Source organism: Erpetoichthys calabaricus, chromosome 7 (genome assembly GCF_900747795.2).
Source record: "Erpetoichthys calabaricus chromosome 7, fErpCal1.3, whole genome shotgun sequence".
NCBI classification, from domain to species: domain Eukaryota; kingdom Metazoa; phylum Chordata; class Cladistia; order Polypteriformes; family Polypteridae; genus Erpetoichthys; species Erpetoichthys calabaricus.
Window position 1 is genome coordinate 7,765,300 of NC_041400.2, and position 17,124 is coordinate 7,782,423.

At 39.3% G+C, this 17,124-nt stretch overlaps 1 protein-coding gene across 1 annotated transcript; it reads right to left on the reverse strand.

Annotated features, from left to right (window-relative positions):
* Window positions 1-4,406: 4,406 nt before the first annotated feature.
* tal2 (T-cell acute lymphocytic leukemia 2) lies at window positions 4,407-15,825 on the reverse strand. The gene is made up of 2 exons (XM_028805055.2): window positions 15,632-15,825; window positions 4,407-5,744 (listed from the first exon to the last, which is right to left on the reverse strand). Exon 2 carries the CDS (start codon window positions 5,737-5,739, stop codon window positions 5,404-5,406), a length of 336 nt encoding a protein of 111 aa, XP_028660888.1. The 5' UTR covers window positions 5,740-5,744; window positions 15,632-15,825; the 3' UTR covers window positions 4,407-5,403.
* Between the last annotated feature and the right edge of the window lie 1,299 nt (window positions 15,826-17,124).

Sequence of the window (17,124 nt, forward strand, 5' to 3'; positions counted from 1 at the left end):
TATGTCCTTTTTTATTTTTATTTTTTTTTGTCCTTTCATGTCTAGTACACACATCTAGCAAAGCTTTGACTGGGTGATTTTTTTTTTTTATTTAAATCGTCATTGTCCATATTGATTTTTAGACTTGCCTGCTGTCCGTCATGATTATACATTTGCAATTTATCTGTCCGGCTTTCTGTTTTCATGTTAAAACATCAAGGCCCTTCTCAATTGAAGAAGCATCTGTTTTCCTTGAAGAGATTAGAATCTTTTTAAATGTGTTTGTAAAGTAAAAGATTTGTGGACATGACTCCTGGTTGACCTCAGGCCTGGAGGTCAGGAGTTAAGCTGTCCTTTCAGATTTTCTCCTTCTGTTTTTCTAGCCAGCGGTCACTTGCAAATATCCGAGCTGGACAGCGGACACATCCTGTGGGAGGGAACAGCTGGACACTGAGGGTCTGTTCCGGCTGCCTGGTGTCCAAGGCGGCCAGTAAAGGCTCAGAATTGTTGGGTCCCTGTGAGGAAAAACAGCCGGTCCAGATAAAGGATGGATGAATGAAGTTTTAGACTTTAAAAAGAGTTATGTTGTTTCAAAGTGGAAAGATTTCACTTACTTTTTTACAGAATTGTTGACAACTGCAATTTACTATTACCTACACTACTGGTTAAAAGTTTTAGAACACCTCCATCTTTTATGGAAATACACACAGTTTAATGTCTTAATGCAGGGGTCCCCGACTCTGTGGCTGGTGGGCCGCAGTGGCTGCAGGTTTTCATTCTAACCCTTTTCCTATTTAGCAAGTCGTTTTCGATGCTAATTAACTCCTTTTCCCTTCATTTTAATAGCCCTGTTTTTAAAGGATCCAGTCCTCTGAAATGATTCTTTGCTTCTTGAAATGGACAGCCAACAGAAATGAGACGTGAGGCGACCACAGTTAGGTCTCGGGGCTTCAAACTCCAACCAATGTCACGCCAACCAGTTCCTTAATCAGAAGCAGACACTTGTTGTTAATTCCTTGCATTGCAGACATTTCCAAAACTGTTTTTCCTAAGAACGCCGTCAAGATGTTTTGGTGATCTGAGCAGATCAGCCTTACTGAGACCTTCACCTTTCTTTATTTTCTGATATTGTGTGATGGGCACAGGTGAGTTGGCCATGTGGCGGCTGGTTTTGTGTCTCGCTATTGTCTGGCTGCCGCATAAGGAAAAGTAACAACTAAGGGGTCTGCGTAAATTAAATGAAATGAAGCAAAAGAAGTTGCTTTGCGGCAAAAAGTGGTCACTAATTAAGAAGATGATTAGAATGAAAACCTGCAGCCACTGCGGCCCTCCAAGACCGGAGGTAGACACCCCTGTTTTAATGCTTCTTGAAATTAAGACAAAGAACAAATAAACAATAGCAAATAATAAAATAAAATAAGTCAAGGAATCATTAAGTGTACAAAATTCATCCAAAAAGCCCCCTTTTGCTGATCTAACAGCCACACTTTGAGAACCCCTGTGATTCAGAATGCCAGTCACTCTGCTCACTTAACTATTGACAGTAACAGACATTTTAAGCAAACTTTTGTATGCCACTGTATGTTGTAGCAGATTGCCATTGTTACAGGTAATTCCACTTTGCCTTTGTTTTCCATGGAGCTTCATCGTGATTGGTATCCCTTTTGTGAAAAATTAACCTCTTATTTTATAAAGATTCTGCACTTGTCCTTATTACTAAGCCAGGGTTTGACAGTGACATCCCCCCTGAGTGGGAATTACTGGAAGTCTTTGGGACTACGTGCTTCAAAGCTCTTTAGTACTTGGGACTGTGAGCATACAACACAAATGACTGTCTCTAAAATTTGTATACAGTGTTTTCGGTTGACATCTCTAAGGGAAAGGGAGACAATTAAATAATCGAGGGTCCACAGGCAGATATTGTGAAGGAGAGCCCACCTAATGAAACAATCAAGTATCCACAGGCTACAATCACCAAGGAGAACCATCTCAATGACACAATTGAGTGTAATGCCAGTTGAAATGACCAAGGAGAAGCCGCCCAATGAAATAATCAAGTGTTTACGGGCTAAAAGGACCAAGGAGAGCACGCTCGATGACACAACTGAGCATCTATGGGCTGAAATCACCAAGGGGAACCCACATAATGAAACAAGTGAGTGTCTACAGGCTGAAATGACTGAGGAGAACAATCTCAATGAAATGACTGGATGTCTGCTGACTGAAATCACCAAGGAGAACCCGCTCAATGACACAATTGAGAGTCTGGCCAGTTGAAATGGCAAAGGAGAACCCACCTAATGAAACAATTGAGTGTCTACGGGCTGAAATGACTGATGAAAACACGCTCAATGAAACGATCGAGATGTTCATAGGATGAAATCACAAAGGAGAACCTGCTCAATGGCAAAATTGAGTGTCTGGCTGGCTGAAATGACCAAGGAGAACCCACCTAATGAAACAATCAAGTGTCCATTGGCTGAAATGACCAAGGAGAACCTGCTCAATGAAATAATCAAGTGTTTAAAGGCTAAAAGGACCAAGGAGAGCACGCTCAATGACACAACTGAGCGTCTATGGGCTGAAATCACCAAGGGGAACCCACATAATGAAACAACTGAGTGTCTACGGGCTGAAATGACTGAGGAGAACACTCTCAATGAAACGACTGGATGTCTGCTGGCTGAAATCACCAAGCTCAATGCTCAATGACACAATTAAGAGTCTGGCCAGCTGAAATGACAAAGGAGAACCCACCTAATGAAACAATCAAGTGTCCACAGGCTGAAATGACCAAGGAGAACCCGCTCAGTGACACAGTTGAGCATCTATGGTCTGAAATCACCAAGGAGAACCCATGTAATGAAACAATTGAGTGTCTACGGGCTGAAATAACCGAGGAGAACACGCTCAATGAAACGATCGAGTGTCCATGGGATGAAATCATAAAGGAGAACCTGCTCAATGGCACAATTGAGTTTCTACATGTTGAAATGACCAAGGAGAACACTCTCAATGAAACAACTGGATATCCGCTGGCTTAAATCACCAAGGAGAACATACTCAATTAAACGATTGTTTATCTGTGGGCTGAACTCACCAAGGAGAACCCGCTCAATGACGCAAGTGAGTGTCTGGTTGGCTGAAATGACAAACGGGAACCCACCTAATGAAATAATCGAGTGTCCACAGGCTGAAATGACCAAGGAGAACCTGCTCAATGAAACGATTGAGTGTCCATTGGCTGAAATGACAAAGGAGAAAACTCTCATTGACCCAATTGAGCATCTATGGGCTGAAATCACCAAGGGGAACCCGTGCAATTAAACAATTGAGTGTCTATGGGATGAAATGACCAAGGGGAACTCACCTAATGAAATAATCGAGTATCAACAGGCTAAAATGACCAAGGAGAACCCACCTAATGAAACAATCAAGTGTCCATTGGCTGGAATGACCAATGAGAACCTGCTCAATGACACAATTGAGTGCCTGGTCAGCTGAAATGACTGAGGAGAACACACTCCATGAAACGATCGAGTGTCCATTGGCTGAAATGACCAAGGAGAACCCGCTCAATGATGCAATTGAGTGTATGGCTGGCTGAAATGACCAAGGAGAACCCACCTAATGAAACAGTCAAGTGTCCATTGACATGACCAAGGAGAATACTCTCAATGACACAATTGAGCGTCTATGGGCTGAAATCACCAAGGGGAACCCATGTAATGAAACAATTGAGTGTCTACGGGCTGAAATAACCGAGGAGAACACGCTCAATGAAACGATCGAGTGTCCATGGGATGAACTCATAAAGGAGAACCTGCTCAATGGCACAACTGAGTTTCTACATGTTGAAATGACCAAGGAAAACACTCTCAATGAAACAACTGGATATCCACTGGCTGAAATGACAAAGGAGAACACTCTCATTGACACAATTGAGCATCTATGGGCTGAAATCGCCAAGGGGAACCCATGTAATTAAACAATTGAGTGTCTACGGGTTGAAATGACCAAGGGGAACCCACCTAATGAAATAATTGAGTGTCAACAGGCTGAAATGACCAAGGAGAACCTGCTCAATGATACAATTGAGTGCCTGGCCAGCTGGAATGACCAAGGAGAACCCACCTAATGAAATAATTGAGTGTCCACAGGCTGAAATGACCAAGGAGAACCCGCTCAATGACACAATTGAGCGTCTATGGGCTGAAATCACCAAGGGGAACCCACATAATGAAATAATTGACTGTCTATGGGCTGAAAGCACCAAGGAGAACCCGCTCAATAAAACGATTGTATGTCCAAGGGCAGAAATGACAAAGGAGAACCTGCCTAATAAAACAATCAAGTGTCTGGCCGGCTGAAAGTACCAAGGAGAACCCGTTCAATCAAACATGGAAACAGTGAACTTCTTTCAATAAATTCAGTAAACTGTTTGTACTGTCTTACATGATGAGCACTTTATTTAATCAGTTGAATAAATAAATTACAATAAATAGATAAATAATAGAGAAAAAAAATAATTCAGAGAATACATTTCAAGTCACACAACACGTTTGACAAGACTCGGGCAGACACAATTCTTTGGCTAACAACGTTTTTGTTTTTTTTTTATCGTCGTCATTCTCGTTTTTTTCTAATTATCCGCTACCAACCTAAAAATGAGACAACTGAAGGAGCCCAAAGATGGTTTTAAAGCGGCTCCCACATGATGGAACATTTCCAGTTTTTTTACTTCTCAGCTAGCAGCAAATGAGAATAAAGCGGGAAGAGGTTTTCAAGTCACGTCTGCAATTTCCGAGGGAGGTGGGATTTAATTAAGGAAAAGATGAGACGTGGCAAAGCACCGTGAAAGACATCTCGACACCTACGTGCAGTACACAGAGTGAATCTCCAAGCCCAAATGCTAAAATGGAGACATTTTTTGTGATTTGTACAACAGATGACCTCTTCTTCTTCAAGCTAATTCTTCCATGGCAGGTGTGTCGTTAAACTCTCTTTATCTGGTAGGGCGATTTCTAGTCCCCAGTCGGCACGTAAATGTTACTTTTTGGAGCAAAGATGTCAAATTTTCCTTTTCTAGACACTTAAAACCTCCGTTTAGAAGATGGCAAAACAGAACGAGTGGGCTGAGAAGCTGTTTACGATGTCAGATCTGTAATTGCCCATGTGATTACAACTAACATCATATCAGGTTGACGAAGTTTCAGTTAAATATATTTATAAATAATAAACAGTCAGCATGTCATTGTAGTTTTGTTTTCCGTGAACCTTCAGCTTCAATTTTTTTTTTTTACACAGTGTGTGGCTACCAAGAAAAAACTCAACCAGTCCCTCCAAGAGGATCTCCATAACCAGAGTGATTAAGAAACTTGACATCTCAGAAGCACCAAGCATCTTGGGAGTGCCCCGTGTCCATCACCAGGATTCCAAGCTGTCACAGCTCGAGTCTGGAGACAGTGCTTCCGTGTCGCTGATGATTCCCCACTGCTTCGGGATGCTAAGATGTTCCACGTTGCCCTTCAGGAGGTGGAGCAGCGAGCCAGGTGACTGAGATGATGATTGGCCACTTTGACTGTCCAACAGCTGCACCAGAAAAGTGATGTACTTCATTGCCATACGCAAAATTTCATTTTTGCTCAGCTTCTTCTCCGGTGGGTGAGTAGGAATGAGTTTCCGGAGCTCCGCAAAGGCGCTGTTCACGTTCTGTTGCCTCCACCGTTCTCTGGTGTTTGTCACAACCTTTCTTGTCATGCTGCCTGGCAAAGAAAGTCACAATTAGAAAACGATAGGAAAAAAAAGAAATGGCCCAGCTAGCCCTGGAACAACTTCCCACATGCTGCAATATATTAAAAACTAAGGATCTTCACCCCACTGCTCGCTTTGCGTGCCAGCCACTTCGTGTTTCTGCCACTCACGTATGTGGATTTCACTTTCACCAAACAACAAATCTTTTCATTCTCGTGGATACGCCTCTTCATTGGGAAGAAACACTACTTTTCCCTGATGGCAACATGAATTAGACGATCTACAAGTCACTGACTTAAAGTTTAAAGCCAAATAATATCTATATACTTTTGTCATATCACTTACTGTATGTCCATATATTCGATCTCTGTTCCGTTATTTCACTGAGTAATAATTTCCATTTGTTAGAACTAATGCGATCTTTACTAACATTTTTTTTGAGACATTCGAATTTTACTACTTTCATATTCTTTAACTTGCTCTGCATACGTTTTGGAACCTCTTTACGACGTTCTACTTTGTCTTCTACTCTTTGTCTTTTATTTCCGGCCCCAGACGTGCTTAAATCTCTTGGCAAAAAGTCTCGTTTCGCAGGACGTGAAAGTAGCTCTCTAGAAAAGTCTCGTCTCGTCCCAGGCTAAAAAGTCTCGTCACAGCCCAGGCTAAAAAGTCTCGTCTCGTCCCAAGCTAAAAAGTTGCATCTCGTCTCAGGCTAAAAAGTCTCGTCTCGTCCCAGGCTAAAAAGTCTCGTCTCGTCCCAGGCTAAAAAGTCTCGTCTCGTCCCAGGCTAAAAAGTCGCATCTCGTCCCAGGCTAAAAAGTCTCATCTCGGCCCAGGCTAAAAAGTCTCGTCTCGTCCCAGGCTAAAAAGTCGCATCTCGTCCCAGGCTAAAAAGTCTCGTCTCGTCCCAGGCTAAAAAGTCGCATCTCGTCCCAGGCTAAAAAGTCTCGTCTCAGGCTAAAAAGTCGCGTCTCGTCCCAGGCTAAAAAGTCGCATCTCGTCCCAGGCTAAAAAGTCTCGTCTCGTCCCAGGCTAAAAAGTCTCATCTCGGCCCAGGCTAAAAAGTCTCGTCTCGTCCCAGGCTAAAAAGTTGCATCTCGTCCCAGGCTAAAAAGTCTCGTCTCGTCCCAGGCTAAAAAGTCGCATCTCGTCCCAGGCTAAAAAGTCGCATCTCGTCCCAGGCTAAAAAGTCTCGTCTCGTCCCAGGCTAAAAAGTCACATCTCGTCCCAGGCTAAAAAGTCTCGTCTCGGCCCAGGCTAAAAAGTCTCGTCTCGTCCCAGGATTTTTTTATATAATAGAGAGATGTTAAGACACCTATATCAGCATTTCTCAACCTTTAAGTATTTATGACCTGAGTTTTCATAACAGTTTTAATCTCGCCCCCCTAACGTTTTTTTTTGAAAGGAGCCCACTAATACCAATTTGTTCTTTTTTAATTAGTGATATATCATAGATGCATATTTTATTATACCTACTTAACTTTTATCGACATTTATCGAACTCTATATTTATTTTTCTAGTATCAGAATGTAGTTTAAGTTAATTTGATTTGGTTTCAATAGATGTACTTTTCATATTTTTGATTCTTGTTTTTATTTTTTTCACCTCTTCGCGCCCCACCCCACAGTTTGAGAACCACTGACCTATGGGGCCTATTGCAGGTCTCTGGGCCTGAGTTACTCTCTCTCTCTCTCTTTGCCTGTCCCGCTTTCCTCAATTTTATTTGCTGCTATTCCTTGCTCTCCTATCATCCTACTGCTTTGAGATTTCTATACTCTCTTTCAGTTTTCATCAACTGCATATAATGTTTATATTACATTTATCTAACACAACCTGTTGGCCATAGCACCATTGCAGGTGGGCCACATCTGACCCCAGATGAAACCCCGTTCACCCTCACTGTTCCAATGATCACGGCGGGAGCATCACACTTGGAATCACGGTAGATCCTTGATGAGCTCCAAAACCTCCGCTCTGATGATCGTGCTCGATTCACCAAGGAGGAAAAGCGTTGATGATCGCACTTGATTTATGTAATGCTTTGATAGACAAACTTTGACGAGCACGCTTGATTCACCAAGGGGGACCACCCCACTCCCCACTGTGATATAGCGGGTCCACAGCTCTGAATAAATGGACCAGTTTTTAAAATAATCCATTTGGTCGTGTCAGTCTCCATGGGCGTGATCGTGCAGCCGCAGTGAGTTGTTGAGGTAATTGTGGCGAGATGCTCCTGCACGTGAGGGTGCGATTGTTCTCAGTTGCTTGTTCGGCTTCCAACAGTGCGTGATTGAGGTGCTGCGCCCACAGAGCCGTATAAGTACAGGCCGGCACAGGAGAAAAAACGAGAAAAGGAAAAAACAGAACAGAACAAAAGAGGCAGAGAGTGAGAACAGCATCAAGGTGAAAAACGAGTGGACGAGCGAGCCGGTTGAAAGAGAGGTCAGCGCGGTCAGGGGTCCCGGGTCAGATCGAAGGATTGGCACTCAAGGGACAGATCGTGCCCATTGAAGATGTAGAAGAGGGGGTTCGGTTGAGGTGGCATCTTTTCTAGGGATCCGAGGAATGACTGCATGTGCGAGGAGGAAGACGGGAGGACAATCGACCCCAAGCGGTCTGGCAGATACCGGCGGAGGCAGCCAAGAAAGGCGGGTCGGTAGTGTGAGGACGGCAGCGGATGAAGTCTCTCCAGCTGAGCGAGCCTTGGCTGAGCTGGAGAGACTGGGAAGGAGCTGTGTTTGGCTGATTTTGCCCCAATGATGTCTACAGGTTTTTAATTCTCATTTTAAACATTTGGATTTTTCATTGGTTTTTATGGATTATTTATTTAGGGACGTTTTTGAAGCACTGCACTCTGAACACTGTTTAGTCTGAGTATTTTTAATAAAAGAACTTGCACCTTTTTTGCACCATCCCCTTACTCAGTTTGATTTGTCCCCATCAGACCAGCTCATCCAGTTACATTATCGATGGTGTTCTGTTTGAGGGCTACCAAATGTGGAAGTGGGAGCAGGACCCGCACCGTCACAAATGGTGGCAGCGACGCTCATGCTAAATTCATGGAGGAGAAGCGTGTCGCAAAGACGCTGGCATGACAAAAACTGGGCTGTGACACCACAAAGCTTGGCAAGTCCCCAGGACCAGATAGCATCTGTCCTCGACTGCTTAACCCTTTGATTTAACAGGCTATAACATCATCATCCTTCACTCAGGATTCATGTTCTACCCCTCAGAATGAAAGCGAGACATTTCTACTTCAGAATTAGTTGTACTGGGCTCATATGTTACAGCAGAATAAGTTAGGCTTTTACAAAAAAAATGGCACTTTGAATGTATTCGTATTTCCATAGGTGTTACAATAAGCTTCCTAGCACTGCACAAGTGTCTGTAAATGTGTTAGGAACACCCAGGAAAAATATTATTATAAAATATCCACAAGGAATATGTTCAGATTTACTGTTTTGATGCAGTACAAAAAGCAGAATTCTTCCTTTCCGCTTATATTCTTTTATAAATAGTGTATCCATTATTGAAGACCCCCGGCTTAAGTATCATTTTGAGGGACAGATGTTACTGTGTCAGAAAATATTTCTATTTGGTAACGAAAGCATTTTGTGTATCCAAATGACAACACCAATGATGACAAGACTCAAAAGCGTCGTTATTAAAATAAAATTATGAAAAATACAAAGTGGAAAACGTACAAAATGGATTGTGGTGTCAGTTACAAGTTGAAACACAGCTCGCATTTAGTAGATAATAGTTTGTCCATCAAATTGTATGCAATTGAATTAGGATGTTCAAGAAAGTCTTGGGAGGGTATTGGGAGAAGGAGTTCCTGTCATACAGCAATGTGGCCATCTTTGAGGGAAGAAAGAGAAACAAAGCAACGTGTTATCAGGGTATGTAACATGGCATTTTAACAGCAAAACACTGCACTTTAATAACATTAATGAGGAAATGAAGTGTTTTATGTAGTTTTGAAAAACATTTTGCATTCGATCCTGATCCAAAGCAATGGAGATGAGTTTAAAGTGTTAATAAATTTAGTGAGTGCCTACATACACCCTCAATGTGCACTTTTTAAAAATCTCTGCAAAGATCAACAGATCTGTCAGCCACAATGATCAATGCTGTATCAACTCAAAACATCAGCAAGTGCGAATGGAGATTTCCATGATTACAGCGAATCCAAGACAGACAGATAAATACGTACATATCTAGTTCCATTCATATCTATTTATATATCTATCTAACAGATGGATAGGTAGATACTGTACATAGATTTGAAAGGCAATACATGATAGATAGATAGATAGATAGATAGATAGATAGATAGATAGATAGATAGATAGATAGATAGATAGATAGATAGATAGATAGATAGATAGATAGATAGATGATATAAAAGGCACTATATGATAGATAGATAGATAGATTTTAATTTAAGAGTAGTAGATAGATAGATCTTAAGATCTTAAGTTTTGTGTAGTAGGCAGCATAACATAAATAGTAGATGTGAAAGGCACTATATAATTTGTAGATAGATAGATGTGAAAGGCACTGTATTATAGATAGATAGGCAGATAAAGCGGTATATAATAGATGTCTTTCATAGATAGATAGATAGATAGATAGATAGATAGATAGATAGATAGATAGATAGATAGATAGATAGATAGATAGATAGATAGATAGATAGATGAGAAAGACACTATATGATAGATAGATAGATAGATAGATAGATAGATAGATAGATAGATAGATAGATAGATAGATAGATAGATAGATAGATAGATTATTAATGTAGAAGAAAATTACAGAGGGAATGCATGCAGACATAAAGGGCTGGACTATATATACAGTACATATTTATATGACAAGAATTCTAGTAGTCTTGGGTATACTGACAAGGTCCAAACACACATACTGTAAATATGACTTATCTGTAGTAATTTAACAAAGTGTAGCTATCTCCTAAGTATTAGGTATAGTAGAATTGCACATATTTATCAGTTACAGTTTCACAGTACAGAATGTCAGTCCTTGGCACAGTATATTGCACATGGCATCATTGTCGGTTAAGAGGTCTGCTAGATTGGCTCAGTACTATTCAGAACACAGAGGGCACAAGACCACCTGGGCTGAGGGGTGACTCATTATGCAGCCTGATGGCTGAGGGTAGACATGACCTCACATGGCACTCCCTGGAGCAGCAGAGTTGTCTCAGTCTGTTACTAAATGTGCTCCTCAGTCTCATACAGTACAAGGGCTGAATGTTATTGCCCAGGATAGTCAACAGCTTTCTGAGCATCTGTCTGTTCCACCACTTCCTCCACTGAGTCCCACCTGACTCCTAGTGTTCAACTGGCCTTTTCACTCTGTTTTGATCACCTACACTATTGCCATTTCTCCAGCACACAACAACATGGACACTACAGACTGACAGAAAACATATAAGAGTGGCCTGCCCACACCAAACAACCTCTCTGCTGGTACTCCACTGTTGTTCAGATGTACCCTCAGGTATTTGTAAGTCCTCACCACTTTCACATCTTCACCGTCAATAAGAGACAGAGCAGGCCTGACCCTCTTGAAGTCTACAATAATCTCCTTTGTCTTAGTGATGTGTTGAAATGTCAAGGAAATACTTTGTTTCCCTATTTAATTAGACGAGCTCATCTAAGATGACCTGCTCCTGTCAGAGCCACATTGGACTGGCACTCCATCGGGTTTTGTTCCTGCCTTGCACCCGAGTCTTCAGTACGTGGCTCTGTTCACCAGTATAATAAGCACATTCACAAAACAGATAGAGGTGGATGAGGATTAAGTGGGAGTGCACACTGCCAGTGGAATGGAATTAAATCACATAAAATGTCTAAAACCCGCACTTTGGGTGAAAGGGAGCTCTGCAAGTCTACCACAGGGAGTATAAACATTGAGATATCAAGACCCTCTTTCATTTGTTAAGAACTATTAACTGGGTGCAACAGGACTGAACATTCCAGTGAATGAATGGCACACACATTTTATTCACTGCCATCTTGGCGAATTGGCTTTAATTCTTTGAAGTTACAAATTAAGCATTTGCGATAGAAAAACGTATAAAGTACCATAAAATTAAATACTATATTATCAGTTACCTTTCCAATTTGCTACATCCCCAGCCAGAATGTAAAGGGTTCCAATTATTTTGGTGCATTTTTTTCCCCCTCAGTTTAAACTGTTTTCTATCTTTCGACTTATTTCAAATTAGAATTGAAGAATAGAATATTTCAATTCAATGGAAAATACACCTTGTTCGAGTAAAACGAATCATTTCGTAATTGGTTCTTGGTAGCGAAATGTAGGAGCCATAAACATTTACTCTTTATGAAGAAATTGTATACGGAAAGAGCAGCACCAGCCTGTTCAGCTCGGACCCCGTCGTTCAAATTCGAGTTTGCTTGCGCAGCTGTGACGCCGTCTGTTCGGTTCGGTTCACTTGTTTGAAATGCACTTGCGCTTACCGCACATATTTTCTCATTTCACAAATGAGAATTTATTCATAATTGGCATGTTTGTAATAATAGTTTTTCAAAAAATGCTGCTAAATAAAAAAGTAAAAATAGATGAACTGATGCATGAATGGGCATTGCTACCCCTGCTATAATAATAATAATAATAATAATAATAGTAAGAACAAAGAGGCAGCACCATAGCACAGTACTGAGTTCTGCTACGGCACTCGTGCAGCGTCGCACTCAAATCTCCAGCCTGCTGCTGTCTGTATGGAGTCGGCACATCACATTCTCCTCAAGTCTGTGCGAGTCTTCATCCACCAAACATGCGGGTTTGATTAATTAGTAACTCCAAAATAACCCATCGTGTGTGTGTGTGTGGACGTGTGTGTGATTGGGGCCCCCAATAAACGGTCACGTTGTCCACGGCTATTTAAATTATTATAATAATGGTGTCTGCGACTCTTTAACTGGAAAGAAAGAACAACATCTGAGAATGAGTGGATCTTTTTAGAAAGAGAAAAGTGCATCCTGACTACAAAGCCATTTATGCTTCAGTAACTAAAGATTTTTTTTTATTATTACCACGATTATATTAACTTCACCTGTTTGTTGTCTGGTACAAATCTTGTAATCGATATTTAACCCACTTCCTATTCTCCAAATGACTGGAAATTTTGCACACTTACTCACTTCCGATGACAATACACGAATCAATAATCACTTTCACTAATTATTCAATTAATGTTTATATGAAGAATAGTTCAAGATTTCACAAATAGATGACGGGATAGAAATATATAGAAATGGATAGAAATATTAAAGGAAGTGTTAAAATATTGATTACAAAAATATACTAAAACAAACCCAGGACTAAAAAGGTGAAAATAATGTATTATATATATATATATATATATATATATATATATATATATATATATATAAAATCTTTTTAAAAACCACGCTTATATTAATTTAAAAAGTGTACTAAAACGTACAAAATAAGTCTCTCATACATCACTCGTAAAATAAAAGGTGGGCGCTTTTCAACAATCAGCATTCAAAAAACAGCGCCCACCTTTTATTTTACGAGTGATGTATGAGAGACTTATTTTGTACGTTTTAGTACACTTTTTAAATTAATATAAGCGTGGTTTTTAAAAAGATTTTATATATATATATTTTTTTTTTAAATTACTGATGAAAAAGGGAATCGGGAATTACTGCACTTCCATACTTTCAAGCCTCACAGATGCTCAAAAATACAACAAGTTATACTCGTGTCGTGTTTTACAGATTTTGTATGTGAGTATACTCAGTATAAATGTGCTATAAAGTGTATTTTTGTGTGTGCGTGTTGTATGTTATATAGAGTATGAAGTGCTCATTTTTCTGCTTAATAGGAAATTAACATTTTCATTTTCTTCGGCATATATTTTTATACACTTTACATAGAACCCCTGACGCACTTTTCTGATATTTCTGGTTATACCTGAATGATGAAATGTGCCTGTTTTTGGATTTTTTTATTCTGCTTGTATACTGTTAAAATATATATAGATAAATAAATAATTTATATATATATATATATATATATATATATATATATATATATATATATATATATATATATATATATATATGTTGGCTGGGATTGGCTCCAGCAGACCCCCGTGACCCTGTAGTTAGGATATTGCGGGTTGGATAATGGATGGATTGGATATATATACACTCATATTTTATATACAGTATATATTATATATATATATATATATATATATATATATATATATATATATATATATATATATATATATATATATATATATATATATATTTGACAGTAAAACTATGCAACATTCCATTATCTGCTTCTCACAACTGAAAGAGGGCACCGTGGCAGATGTTTGCCGAATTGCAGACCAACCACAAGCGTTACCTGGTAGGTAACCACCCACACAATTCAGGTCGGGACTCAGACTACGAAGGCAAGGAATATATATGTATATATATATATATATATATATATATATATATATATATATATATATATATATATATATATATATATATATATATAATGTGTATATATATATATATATATATATATGTATATGTATGTGTATATATATATAAATTATCTATCAATCATTCATTCAGTTTATTTTTGTGTAGCACTATTCACTCAGTGCAGGCGCAGAGCTCTATGACAAGTTCACGGATAAATAAAAAAGCAAACCTTACATGCTATTAATTCCAAAATTAGTACAGTTACTTTTTTAAACAGACAGGAAAACAAAGCAGTTTAAAACTGATTAACAAAAATGCAACCCAGCGCTGTCTGTCCACCGATGGACTGCTGAACTATGGACAGTTTACGTGGTCTATTCTGTCTACTGTGTAGTGCTTTTCCTATCTATATATTATATTTTGCAATTTCTATTCATCTATAGTATATTTTACAAAGCTAGCCCCTGCTAAAGCTGCATATACTCCTGGCTACAGACCTCTAAGTAATACTGTAGGTTATGTGTAACCATACTAATTGATTAATGGTTGTTAATACAGCAATTAAAAAAGCTAAATAAAGTGACCTTAGAGCTAAATAACACTCGAGGCATAGGACCATAAACAAGCATTCACATGAAACCTCTGTGACCTCCAGAGTATCAAACAGAACAACACATTGAGTGAGTGAATGGAAAAGAGCCGGTGACATCCATCCTGTAGCATGAAGTCCGTATGGTTTATTTAGCTTGTTTACATAAAGCCAATTGCTTAATTAAATAAGATTAAAGTTAACTTACAGCAACTTTATTCTACTGTATGGGCTGAACATTATGAATAATATTGACCAGTACTTGTACCTTTTTAGAATATAAAGTCCTGTTAGAGTATATAGTGCCTTTCACATCTATCTATCTATCTATCTATCTATCTATCTATCTATCTATCTATCTATCTATCTATCATATAGTGCCATTCCTGTATATCTGCAGTATATATTATATCTTTTGCACATATACTGTATTTGTGCTTTTTGCAACTGTCTATCTAGTATATGGTGCCTTTCACATCTTTCTCTTTATATGTATGGATTAAAAAAGAAATACAGAGAGACAGAGAGCTTAACAGATGCAGAATGAAGTATTTAGTGTTTGTCATATTCAATGACATTTTTCAAATTTCCAAGTTCTTTTTGCTGCAGCCAGAAGAAGCATTTAGAAAGCAAAATGAAATGTGTATAATTTTACATGGCTGTACAAATTTGATATGGAACTGCGGCTTGCATGACTTTTAAATATGTACGTAACATGAGACACATTTACAACATTTACAATCTTTCTAAGAGGCCCATAGGATCCCACAAGCACACACACACACATAGAGATCATACCTGCTGCTGCTGTGATGTGACGTTATGTCCAAATCGGTAAGCAGGTAGCCAGTTGTTTCTTCTTCTCCTCTTCTGTTGCGCTCAGTCGCCCAGTCTCTCCAGCACAGCGAGCGCCTACACACAAATCCCCATTCTGTGTGCGGCGTCTGAAAGTCTCCGACAGGAGGGGGGAGGACAGGCGCTCACAATTTATAGCCAGTCAGCAGCTTTGTGTGATGCTTGTCATTACCTTGATCTGCCAGTACGACGAAAGGTTGATTCCCTTGGAGACTGTCACTTCGGGGATTTCATTTTTGTGTGGACTTTTACAGCTTTCACCTCTGATTTCACCCCTTGCTGCTTCTTCTTCTTCTTCAATAAAATTGGCTGCATAGTCTGAGTCCTCTCTTTCAAACCCACCACACACAGATGGGAGGGGAATTACTTTTTAATATTTTAAAGACTTAACCAATTTACATTGACATAGATTAAAGGCATACATTATAAACAGACAAAACAGTGCAAATTCATTACTTCTCTCCAACTCTTAGATAGATAGATAGATAGATAGATAGATAGATAGATAGATAGATAGATAGATAGATAGATAGATAGATAGATAGATAGACATGAAAGGCACTATATAATAGATAGATAGATAGGAAAGGCACTATATAATAGATAGATAGATAGATAGATAGATAGATAGATAGATAGATAGATAGATAGATAGATAGATAGATAGATAGATAGATAGATATGAAAGGCACTATATAATATAGATAGATAGATAGATAGATAGATAGATAGATAGATAGATAGATAGATAGATAGATAGATAGATAGATATGAAAGGCACTATATAATAGATTGTGTAGATACTACATGGACTGACATTGCAGCCAGTACTGGGGATGGTTTCTTATCCACACGGGAAGCTTCTGCCCAGGTTAGGTTTGAATACACAATGGGCGGTCTGGAAATCGAGAGTCCACCTTATGAGAAGGACTTAGGAGTCATAGTGGACTCTAAGTTATCGATTTCCCATCAGTGTTCAGGATCCATTAAGAAGGCTAACAGAATGTCAGGTTATATAGCGCCTTGATGTGTGGAGTACAAGTCACAGGAGGTTCTGCTCAGGTCTTTTTAACACAGTGGTGAGGCCTCATCTGGAGTCCTGTGTGCAGTTTTGGTCTCCATTGAGAAGTTGCTGGGAGTCATAGTGGACTGATCACTGTCTATGTGTAAGCACAGGACAGTAGTGATCAAAAATGATTATAGGATGTTAGATTATATAGCACCATAATGTGTGGACTACAAGTCAAGGGAGTTTATCCTTCAGTAAATGTAGAGTATTACATTAAGGGGCTAAAAATGTGAGGTTTGAATACACAATGGGAGGTTGGAAAATCGAGAGTCCACCTTATGAGAAGGATTTAGGAGTCATAGTGGACTCTAAGCTATCGACTTCCTGACAGTGTTTAGAAGCCATTAAGAAGGCTAACAGAATGTCA

Bases quoted from the DNA above. Each gene is read 5' to 3' on its own strand.
- tal2 (XM_028805055.2), bottom strand. From the start codon at position 5,739: ATGACAAGAAAGGTTGTGACAAACACCAGAGAACGGTGGAGGCAACAG.